Genomic DNA, 12,672 nt, shown 5'->3' on the forward strand with positions numbered 1-12,672 from the left:
CAGCAAACTGAGTGAGAAGCAATAAAGTTGTTATTTTCATACACTTTGTACCAAAATTAAACACTTGTAAAAACCCCCCCCCCAAAAGTGACAGAATTGAAAAGAGAGTGCATAAATAGTTACATTAGGGCCTCAGTTTTTAAATATGTATGCCATGAGGGTGTATTTACAGGGAGTGCAGAATTATTAGGCAAGTTGTATTTTTGAGGAATAATTTTATTATTGAACAACAACCATGTTCTCAATGAACCCAAAAAACTCATTAATATCAAAGCTGAATATTTTTGAAAGTAGTTTTTAGTTTGTTGTTAGTTTTAGCTATTTTAGGGGGATATCTGTGTGTGCAGGTGACTATTACTGTGCATAATTATTAGGCAACTTAATAAAAAACAAATATATACCCATTTCAATTATTTATTTTTACCAGTGAAACCAATATAACATCTCAACATTCACAAATATACGTTTCTGACATTCAAAAACAAAACAAAAACAAATCAGTGACCAATATAGCCACCTTTCTTTGCAAGGACACTCAAAAGCCTGCCATCCATGGATTATGTCAGTGTTTTGATCTGTTCACCATCAACATTGCGTGCAGCAGCAACCACAGCCTCCCAGACACTGTTCAGAGAGGTGTACTGTTTTCCCTCCTTGTAAATCTCACATTTTATGATGGACCACAGGTTCTCAATGGGGTTCAGATCAGGTGAACAAGGAGGCCATGTCATTAGTTTTTCTTCTTTTATACCCTTTCTTGCCAGCCACGCTGTGGAGTGATTGGACGCATGTGATGGAGCATTGTCCTGCATGAAAATCATGTTTTTCTTGAAGGATGCAGACTTCTTCCTGTACCACTGCTTGGAGAAGGTGTCTTCCAGAAACTGGCAGTAGGACTGGGATTTGAGCTTGACTCCATCCTCAACCCGAAAAGGCCCCACAAGCTCATCTTTGATGATACCAGCCCAAACCAGTACTCCACCTCCACCTTGCTGGTGTCTGAGTCGGACTGGAGCTCTCTGCCCTTTACCAATCCAGCCACGGGCCCATCCATCTGGCCCATCAAGACTCACTCATTTCATCAGTTCATAAAACCTTAGAAAAATCAGTCTTGAGATATTTCTTCTCCCAGTCTTGACGTTTCAGCTTGTGTGTCTTGTTCAGTGGTGGTCGTCTTTCAGCCTTTCTTACCTTGGCCATGTCTCTGAGTATTGCACACCTTGTGCTTTTGGGCACTCCAGTGATGTTGCAGCTCTGAAATATGGCCAAACTGGTGACAAGTGGCATCTTGGCAGCTGCATGCTTGACTTTTCTCAGTTCATGGGCAGTTATTTTGCGCCTTGGTTTTTCCACACGCTTCTTGCGACCCTATTGACTATTTTGAATGAAACGCTTGATTGTTCGATGATCACGCTTCAGAAGCTTTGCAATTTTAAGAGTGCTGCATCCCTCTGCAAGATATCTCACTATTTTTGACTTTTCTGAGCCTGTCAAGTCCTTCTTTTGACCCATTTTGCCAAAGGAAAGGAAGTTGCCTAATAATTATGCACACCTGATATAGGGTGTTGATGTCATTAGAGCACACCCCTTCTCATTACAGAGATGCACATCACCTAATATGCTTAATTGGTAGTAGGCTTTCGAGCCTATACAGCTTGGAGTAAGACAACATGCATAAAGAGGATGATGTGGTTAAAATACTCATTTGCCTAATAATTCTGCACTCCCTGTACTCTTATTTTGCTAATAAGGGCTTGTAATCATTGGTAGTGTGCAATGAGAAAGCGAAAACCACAACATAGAAAAAAATACACCTTTCATTCCAATTAATATATTGTCACTATACTTTGTACTAGCGACATAATTCAAACCTTGTGATAACCAGGACAAATAGGCAGATAGCACGTGTGGGTTTTATGTATGGTAGCATTGTTTATTTTATAGCTATAGGGGATGGAATTAGAGAAATTGTGTATTTTTTCTTTACCTGTCTTTCCCTTTAAAATGCATAGAAAGTAAAGTCATTACTGAAAACAAATATCTGCCCCAAAAAACCTAATCTGTGGGGAAAAATACAAAGTATAGATCATTTTGTTGTGATAAGTATTGAAAAAGTTATTGGCAAATGAAAGGGAAGAGCATTGATAGGTGAAAATTGCTCTGGTCCGTTAGGGTAAAAACCCTTGTAGGTGAAGTGGTTAAATAACTTTTTTTATTATTATTATTATACAATACAATACAATAACATTTGTAAAGCGCTTTTCTCCCATGGGACTCTAAGCGCATAGTTGTGTCTCAGATTAATACAGGGTTGCAGGCTGGGTTGTGTTACAGAGGAGATAGTCAGATGTTCATGAATGCCAGACTAAAGAGGTAGGTTTTCAGTTTAGACTTAAATGCTTCCAGGGATGGAGCTGTCCTGATTGGGTGTGGCAGGGAGTTCCAAAGTGTAGGGGCAGCATGACAAAAGGCTCTGTCTCCAAAGGTTTTGAGGTGGACTCTGGGGGTGACCATGGTGTTGCGTCCTTTTGATCTAAGATTGTGGGAGGTGTGATGCAGTTGCAACAAGTCCTTCAGGTATCCAGGGCCCAGATTGTGCAAGGATTCCCTACTCCCTACCCACGCCAGCCAATCGCCACGATTGGCTGTCATAGTCATCAGCCTATGAGAGCCGATCGCTCTTGAGCCTCCCCAGGGGACAGCCGAGTGAAAGGGCTGTCCCCAGTACAGGGCTGTCGTAGATCGCAGCGCTGAACAATGTAAATAGACAGTCTCCTAGTGGCGATCGTCACTGGTAGACTGATGACGGAGTGGAGCTCTGACATTAAAGCGGAGCATTGGCGCGTGTGATCTCCTGCAAAACCCCGCCCCAGGACTTCACTCCTTTCAGCGTTAGGCGGTCCTGGGGCTGCCACTCTCCCGATGCCAATCGGCGTTAGGTGGTCGGGAGGGGGTTAATATGAGTAAAATGTAGGAGTGGCTGAATGGAGTAAGGAGTGGCTGAATGGAGTACTGGTTAAGGGCTCTGCCTTTGACATGGGAGACCAGGGTTCGAATCCTGGCTAGGGTCAGTACCTATTCAGTAAGGAGTTCAAGGCAAGACTTCCTAACACAGCAGGGTGGCCTCCTGAGCGCGTCCCAGTGGCTGCAGCTCTTGAGCGCTTTGAGTCCGACAGGAGAAAAGCGCTATATAAATGTTCAGATTATTATATTATTATTATTAAAACAGAAATAATCATTTTTCCACAGTCTCTGTCCTCCACTTTGCATGAAACAACAATAAAAAAAAGTTAATGACACTCCCATAACTTCCATAGTTCCAAAAGCACGGTGCTTAGGGGTATTATTCAACTCCTCTCTCTTTTATTCATCAAGTTCACTCCCTTAACCAGTTTCTGTCATCTCCAGCTCACAAACATATCTAGCATGCAACCTTTTCTCACTCAACTAAAATGTTAATACATGCTCCTATAATATCTTGGCTGGGCTATTGCAACATACTACTTTGTGGACTACCTTCTGGTCCCGCTCCAGTCGGTGCTGAACTCAGCTGCTCGTCTTATTCATCTTTCTTCTCGATCTTCCTCTGCTGCCCCTCTCTGTCAAGCTCTTCACTGGCTGCCAATTAACCAGAGAATCCAGTTCAAATTCTTAATCCTAACCTACAAAACTCTCCACAATCTCTCTCCCCTGTACATCTCCACACTAGTTTCCAGATACCAACCCAACCCCAGATCTGCACATGAAGTTCTGTTGCCCTCCTCTAGAATTACCTCCTCACATTTACATTTACAAGATTTTGCACGCGCTTCACCCCTCCTCTGGAATGCCCTCCTACAACATATCCATCACTCGCCTACCATTAAACGCTCTTTAAAAACTCACTTGTTTTGACAAGCATATGCTCTACCCTGCCAGTGCCTCTGTTCTAAAAGCACCTAGGCCCAATTCAATCTCAGTAAATAGCTTTATCTAGAATAGAGATGGCGCGAACCTCTGATTTTGGGTCCACGGACGCGAACTTCTGCAAGTCTGAAAACCGGCGAACTGCAATAGACTTCAATGGGCAGGCGAAATTTAAAAACTACAAACACTGTTTCTGGCCGCAAATTATGGAAAAGATGGTTCAAGGGGTCTAACACCTGGAGGGGGGCATGGCGGAGTGGGATACACGCAAAAAGTCCCTGGGAAAATGACAGATTTGAGGAAGAGCAGGGTTACAATCCCTAAAGGGCAGAAATCACATTGCATTGCTAAATTGGAGGCATACAGTGCTTGAAAACATCTTGCGTGTGTATACATGGATCAGGTAGTGTAAGTAGTGTACTGCTTCACAATGACTAAACTCACTGTTTAACGCACCGTGAACAACTGTTTGTGTAGCGATGGCCGTGATTGTGTGCTCGATGGCGAAAGTGCAGGCAATGGTGTTTTTCCAGGCCATATAATCAGGCTGAGGTAGCTCAATGACAGAACAACAGTGACTGTCCAGCTGATCGAATTTGGTCTGTCCACAATGAAGCAACCAACTACCTTATATTGGGTGTGCCCTCCCAACACACTCATATAGGTAATTGCTTCATTGTGATACACAAGCCCCTTATCATGCTGTTGGAATCCTGCTGGTGGTGAATTTTGGGCTTGGCATGAACTTCCGCTGTCCACCAGCAGGAGTCTTTATTATTGTTGGATACTCTGTAATTTCTGGACTGCCCTGCAGAGGGAGCTCTGTGAACACTTGGAGGCGTCAAATGACCAGCTTGCTCTATTTAAGACTGTGGCTAGACCAGGCATGGGCAAACTTGGCCCTCCAGCTGTTAATGAACTACAAATCCCACAATGCATTGCAGGAGTCTGACACCCACAGTCATGACTCATAAAGGTAAATGCATTGTGGGACTTGTAGTTCCGTAACAGCTGGAGGGCCGAGCTTGCCCTAGACGTTGCTAGGTCATTCTGTGCAGTTAGGCCTGTGCTCTGGTCACATCTTGTTATTTATAGTGGCTTGTTTGACTATTCCACTGTGTATTGAGATTGCTGTTACTATGTGTATATGTGTGCACTTATCTTTGCTGTTGCACAATTGCCAGCTTGTATGTTTCATGTCTAGGGTGTGGCTAGTGTAGATATTGTGAACCGTGTCTTGCATCTGTGTGTGGTGTGTATATATATATATATATATATATATATATATATATATATATATATATATATATATATATATATATATATATATATATATATATATATATACACATATACATATACACACAGGATCTTCTCAAAAAATTAGCATATTGTGATAAAGTTCATTATTTTTTGTAAATTACTGATAAACATTAGACTTTCATATATTTTAGATTCAAATACACACAACTGAAGTAGTTCAAGCCTTTTATTGTTTTAATATTGGTGATTTTGGCATACAGCTCATGAAAACCCCAAATTTCTATCTCAAAAAATTAGCATATTTCATCTGACCAATAAAAGAAAAGTGTTTTTAAAACAAAAAAAGTAAACCTTCAAATAATTATGTTCAGTTATGCACTCAATACTTGGTTGGGAATCCTTTTGCAGAAATGACTGCTTTAATGCGGCGTGGCATGGAGGCAATCAGCCTGAGGCACTGCTCAGGTGTTATGGAGGCCCAGGATGCTTCGATAGCGGCCTTAAGCTCATCCAGAGTGTTAGGTCTTGCGTCTCTCAACTTTCTCTTCACAATATCCCACAGATTCTCTATGGGGTTCAGGTCAGGAGAGTTGGCAGGCCAATTGAGCACAGTAATACCATGGTCAGTAAACCATTTACTAGTGGTTTTGGCACTGTGAGCAGGTGCCAGGTCGTGCTGAAAAATGAAATCTTCATCTCCATAAAGCTTTTCAGCAGATGGAAGCATGAAGTGATCCAAAATCTCCTGATAGCTAGCTGCATTGACCCTGCCCTTGATAAAACACAGTGGACCAACACCAGCAGCTGACATGGCACCCCAGACCATCACTGACTGTGGGTACTTGACACTGGACTTTAGGCATTTTGGCATTTCCCTCTCCCCAGTCTTCCTCCAGACTCTGGCACCTTGATTTCCGAATGACATGTAAAAGTTGCTTTCATCCGAAAAAAGTACTTTGGACCACTGAGCAACAGTCCAGTGCTGCTTCTCTGTAGCCCAGGTCAGGCGCCTCTGCCACTGTTTCTGGTTCAAAAGTGGGTTCATGCTTCCATCTGCTGAAAAGCTTTATGGAGATGAAGATTTCATTTTTCAGCACGACCTGGCACCTGCTCACAGTGCCAAAACTACTGGTAAATGGTTTACTGACCATGGTATTACTGTGTTTAATTGGCCTGCCAACTCTCCTGACCTGAACCCCATAGAGAATCTGTGGGATATTGTGAAGAGAAAGTTGAGAGACACAAGACCCAATACTGTGGATGAGCTTAAAGGGAACCAGAGAGGAACGGGGGGTGAAAAAAGAAACAGATTTTATACATACCGGGGGCTTCTTCCAGCCCCATAAGCCTGAATCGCTCCCACGCCGCCATCCTCAGCTTCCTGGATCCGCCGGTACCGGACCCGTCACTTCCGGCGGACGCGGCCAATTGTCCGCATCACAGGGGCTCCCTCCATACATGTACGCATGCGGCTGCGCAGTTAACAGCCACATGCGTATCTGTATGGGGAGAGCACCCTGTGATGCGGAGAATTGGCCGCGTCCGCCGGCCGACTTGCCGACTCGCGGCAATGACGGGACCCGGTGGCGGCTGATGCAGGCAGCGGAGGAGTGCGACGTGGGAGCGATCCGTGCGTATGGGGCTGGAGGAAGCCCCAGGTATGTATATTGCATCCTCTCTGGTTCCCTTTAAGGCCGCTATCGAAGCATCCTGGGCCTCCATAACACCTGAGCAGTGCCACAGGCTGATTGCCTCCATGCCACGCCGCATTGAAGCAGTCATTTCTGCAAAAGGATTCCCAACCAAGTATTGAGTGCATAACTGAACATAATTGTTTGAAGGTTGACTTTTTTTTGTTTTAAAAACACTTTTCTTGTATTGGTCGGATGAAATATGCTAATTTTTTGAGATAGGAATTTGGGGTTTTCATGAGCTGTATGCCAAAATCATCAATATTAAAACAATAAAAGGCTTGAACTACTTCAGTTGTGTGTATTTGAATCTAAAATATATGAAAGTCTAATGTTTATCAGTACATTACAGAAAATAATGAACTTTATCACAATATGCTAATTTTTTGAGAAGAGCCTGTATATATATCTTGTTACTATATATATATATATATATATAAAAACGTTCTGTGTATATATATATATATATATATATATATATATATACAGTATATATATATATAGATAGTAACGAGATAGATCTATATATACATATACATATATATACATATATATACATACATACATATATATACATACATACATACATACATACATACATACATACATACACACACACAGTAAAGACCAACAGTTTGGACACACCTTCTCATTCAAAGAGTTTTCTTTATTTTCAGGACTATGAACACTGAAGGCATCCAAACTATGAATTAACACATGTGGAAGTATAGTACATAACCAAAAAGTGTGAAACAACTGAAAATATGTCATATTCTAGGTTCTTCAAAGAAGCCACCTTTTGCTTTGATTACGGCTTTGCACACTCTTTGCATTCTCTTGATGTCACCTGAAATGGTCTTCCAACAGTTTTGAAGGCGTTCCCAGAGATTCTTAGCACTTGTTGGCCCTTTTGCCTTCACTCTACGGTCCAGCTCGCCCCAAACCATCTCGATTGGGTTCAGGTCTGGTGACTGTAGAGGCCAGGTCATCTGGACTGACTGACCTTCATTTCTTAAAGTAATGATGGCCACTCGTTTTTCTTTACTTAGCTGCTTTTTTATTGCCATAATACAAATTCTAACAGTCTATTCAGTAGGACTATCAGCTGTGTATCCACCTGACTTCCCCACAATGCAACCCCAATGGTCCCAACCCCATTTATAACCCAAGAAATCCCACTTATTAAACCTGACAGGGCACACCCTGTGAAGTAAAAACCATTTCAGGTGACTACCCTTGAAGATCATCAAGAGAATGCCAAGAGTGTGCAAAGCAGTAATCAAAGCAAAAGGTGGCACTTTGAAGAACCTAGAATATGTGATATTTCCAGTTGTTTCACACCTTTTGGTTATGGACTATACTTCCACATGTGTTAACCTTCCTGGCGGTCTATTGTTCTGCGACTGGCTGCGCGGCCGCGGGAGGTTTTTTAAGCCTAATTTTTTTTTTTATCATGTAGCTAGCCTAGCGCTAGCTACACGATTCCCCCCTCCCTACGGCCTCCCTCCCACCTCTCCGATCGCTGTGGGCGATCAAGCCCATCCGAAATCCCGTTCTAAACGGGATTACCTTCAGGGCTTCCCCTGTTGCCATGGCGACGAACGGAGTGACGTCATCGACGTCATGACGTCACACGGAGTCCCGATCCACCCCATAGCGCAGCCTGGCGGCGATTGGCCAGTCTGCGCAAGGGTTATGCGGGGGGGCCGGTATCGCGGCGGATAGCGGCGCATCAGCGGCAAGGGGCCGCAATCGACCTGAACACGCAGCAAGCACCGTGCTTATTGCGTGTTTAAAAAATAAAAATTATGAAAATTGGCCCAGCGAAATCCTCCGCAGCGGCTTACCCCGAGCTCAGCTCAGCTCGGGGTTACCGCTAAGGAGGTTAATTCAGTTTGGACGCCTTCAGTGTGAATCTACAATGTTCATAGTCATGAAAATAAAGAAAACTTTCAATGAGGTGTGTCCAAACTTTTGGTTAGTAATATGTATATATATATATATATATATATATATATATATATATATATATATATATATATATATATATATATATATATATATATATATATTAGTAACGTTCTGTATATATCATTGCTACTGTACAATTGTCAGTTTTTACATATCTATGTCTTGTATGTTGCTATTGTACATATTGTAATCTGTGTAATCTTATCCTGCATACTTGTTGTATTTAGTATCTAGGTTATTAGTACACGGTGTTCAGATTGGACAGTTGTATGTATATCGTTGGTGTATGTATATATGTAAATTGCACCTTGTAAATAAACACATTATCTTTCCTATTCAATTTGTGCAGACCTCAGTACTTCCATACTAGTTTTGTACAGCAGAAGGAAATGGCAGCGCTTCCAAACAAATGCTGCACCTGAATTGACTACCTGCACAAGTATCAGTAGTGTCAGTATCAGTAGTGTCAAAACAGGTACAGTAAAGGGGGCGTTAGCTTCAGCATAAGTTGTGCACAAATTATCCCTAACAGACTCTCCTACGGCGGTGACATGCCAACAGGAGAGAAACTAACCACTAATCTAGCAGTGAAACATATCAAAAAGTGAAGCATGTTCAAACAATGAAAAGTGTCCAAAGAAGAAAAAAAAAGAAAAAAGGGTTAAAACCTCAAACTAATGTAACAGTGAAGCATATTCAACAGTGAAACATATCCAACAGTGAACCCTAGCTAGTCTAAAATTAAAATCATAATCCTTACCTGGTGCAGCAAGCCATAAATGGTATACACATTGGTTCAAAAGACAGCAAGCAATGGGCAGCGCTCACAGGCTGCAAGTGAAGTGAAAGCTCCAGAGATATGCCCAGCCCCTTGGGGCTAAATACACACCTTGAATACAATTCAGATGCAAATTATGTGCTAACACTAATCTAAATTCTAAAATTTGAATGCAAGCTGAGCAGCACAAGCCCCCTGCGAAGCCATCTTCCTTTTCTGACTCCTCTTCCCCAGACTCCTCCTACTCCTCCTCCTCTCCCCTCCTCTGTGATGCCGCAGGTGTTGATGATATCTGCTTCTGGCGATGGTTCAAATAACTCTTCCTCCTCTTCCTGTTCACGCTCCTCTACAGCTTGATCTACGCACGGCACGATCAAGGAAGAAAGCGTATGTGATCAGGTCACTGATGGCACCTTCATTGCGACTCACCAGGTTTGTCATCTCCTCAAACGGACACATGAGCCTGCAGGCATTACGCATGAGTGTCCAGTACTTCGGCCAGAAAAACCCTAGCTCCCCAGAGCCTGACCTTTCACCGTAGTTGTACAGATACTGACTGCTTTCGTCCGTTGTAGCAGGCGGTCAAACATGAGGAGTGTTGAATTCCAGTGAGTCGGGCTATTGCAAATCAAGCGCCTCACCAGCAAGTTGTTTCTCCACTGAATATCGGACACGCACGTCATGGCCGTGTACGAACGCCTGAAATGCCCACACACCTTCCTGGACTGCCTCAGGACCTCCTGTAAGCCTGGGAACTTGCACAAAAATCGTTGGATTATAAGATTCAGCACATGTGCCATGCAGGGCACGTGTCGACTTGCCTAAATTCAAAAACGAAATGAGATTGCTGCCATTGTCACACACTACGTTGCCTATATCCAGTTGGTGCGGGGTTAGCCACTGTTCTACCTGTTTGTACGGAGCAGCCAGGAGTGCTGCTCCAGTGTGACTCTCAGATTTGAGGCAAGACATGTCCAAGATGGCGTGACACCGTCGTACCTGGCATGCGGCATAGGCCTTGTGGAGCTGGGGGTGTGCAGTTTGAGCAGTAGAGTAGCACTCAGCCGAGGAGGAGGAGGATGAAAGCAAAGAGGATGTAGTAGGAGGAGTAGGAGGTGAAGAAAAGGAGGTGGCAGCAGGCCTGCCTGCAAGCCGTGGAGCTGTCACCACCAAGTCTGTTGCACAGCCAGGTACTCCATGCTTGCCAGTGGACACCAGGTTGACCCAATGTGCCGTGTAAGTAATGTACCTGCCCTGACCGTGCTTTGCAGACCAGGCATCCGTGGTCAGGTGGACCCTTGACCCAATGCTTTGTGCCAGAGATGACACCACTTGCCTTTCAACATTATGGTACAGTTCGGGTATTGCCTTTTTGGAAAAATAATTGCGGCCTGGTATCTTCTACTGCGGTGTCCCAATCGCCACAAACTTTCGGAAGGCCACAGAGTCCACCAGCTTGTATTGTAACAGCTGGCGGGCTAACAGTTCCAGCAAGCCCGCCAGGTACAATGGGAAGGTATGCACTGGTAGAATACAGTGTGCTTTCACACAGGTACAATGGGAAGGTATAAACTGGTATAATAGTGTGTGCTGCCAGTGGTGGGACTACAAATCCCAGCTGGCCTGGCAGGCAAATGTCTGTGGGCTGCATCTATGCAGTGTCACCCACAAAGACAGCTATGCTTTAGTAAGTTAAATCACAAATACAGTGAAAAAAATATGCAATGGTATGGTAATACAGTGTGCTGCCAGTGGTGGGACTACAAATCCAAGCTGGCCTGGCAGCTGTCTGTGGGCTCTATCTATGCAGTGTGTCACCCACAAAGACAGCTATGCTTTAGTAAGTTAAATCACAAATGCAGTGAAAAGATATGCAAAGTACAGCAACTAGCCCAGGCCCAGTTGCGACAGGGCTGTATCTATGTCTGTCTGAGGTCTCACACACACAACAACAAAAAAAAAAAAACAGATCAGAAGAATATTAGCTCTCAAAAGAGCTGTTTGGGGGTGCTTTCAAGAACAAAATTCAGCGAGGAGCAAGTTAACAATAGCCTAACTAACGCTTTCCCCATCTGCAGCAAGCACTTTCCCTTCTCACTATAGCAAGATCAGCAGAGTGAGAACATGGCCGACGCTGTGGTGTTTTTATAAGGGGGGGAAGGGTCCATGAGGGAGTGCAGCCTGATTGGCTGTCGTGTGTTTGCTGACTGTGATGTAGAATGTCAAAATTTAGCCCAATGACGAGGTATAGGAGGCGGATTGTATTTGCAAAGTACTGGAAGTAGATTTCCTCATGTAGTATAGAAACAGCAAAACCTGTATCAAGAATCAGCTTAATGGAATGGTTCTGATTAGCAGTGGCATTAGTAAAAGTGCATAAAAGTTTATCTGAATTTAAAGTTATTTTTATCCACACTTAATGTGAACCCGAGCTGAATTGCGGAGCTAAAAGGAAATACTTACCTGAAAAGAGAGAGGCCTTTGGATCCTATAGAGCAGTGATGGCTAACCTTGGCACTCCAGCTGTGGTGGAACTACAAGTCCCATGAGGCATTGCAATACTCTGACAGCTCTAAGCAACTCTGGGAGGCAGAGGCATGATGGGATTTGTAGTTTTGTCACAGCTGGAGTGCCAAGGTTAGCCATCACTGCTATAGAGGCATCTTGGGTCCTGCTCGTTCCTGCTGCCGCTTGTTGGGACCGTCTGAAACATTGGGGCCACCCAGTATCACAGAAAGAGCAGCTCATGAAAGAGCAGCTCCAGCTTGAAAAAAAAAAGTACCACACCTATCAGATTTCTGACAAGCCCTTCTTAGAAATCTTTGATGTGTCCGCTACTGGCAACGTGAGACCGGAGGACACCACAGGCAGCCTTCTATAGGATCCAGAGGCTTCCCTCTTCTTAGGTTAATATGTGCTTTTGTACCTGATGATTGCCTTGGGTACACTTCAAGACAATTACTTCTGGATAAGAATCTTCCTGAACCTGTCTAGCAGTTAGAATGACAACAATTTTTTTCAAAGTGTCCGGTTTCCATACATTTTCAGAATTGTGCGTTCTTT

At 43.6% G+C, this 12,672-nt stretch overlaps 1 protein-coding gene across 4 annotated transcripts in view; it reads right to left on the reverse strand.

The window, feature by feature from the left end:
• Positions 1-12,672, reverse strand: part of MEMO1 (mediator of cell motility 1) — a 715,696-nt gene that overhangs the window by 149,288 nt on the left and 553,736 nt on the right. The window contains exon 8 of one of the 4 annotated variants that reach the window (XM_068231919.1): positions 3,517-3,618. The exons of the other annotated variants lie outside the window; for them this stretch is intronic. Coding sequence (XP_068088020.1) covers positions 3,547-3,618 — 72 coding nt within the window. The 3' untranslated portion in view covers positions 3,517-3,546. The remainder of the gene's footprint in view (positions 1-3,516; positions 3,619-12,672) is intronic. 4 annotated transcript variants of the gene reach the window in all.

The sequence above is a fragment of the Hyperolius riggenbachi genome, chromosome 4, assembly GCF_040937935.1.
Source record: "Hyperolius riggenbachi isolate aHypRig1 chromosome 4, aHypRig1.pri, whole genome shotgun sequence".
NCBI lineage: Eukaryota > Metazoa > Chordata > Amphibia > Anura > Hyperoliidae > Hyperolius > Hyperolius riggenbachi.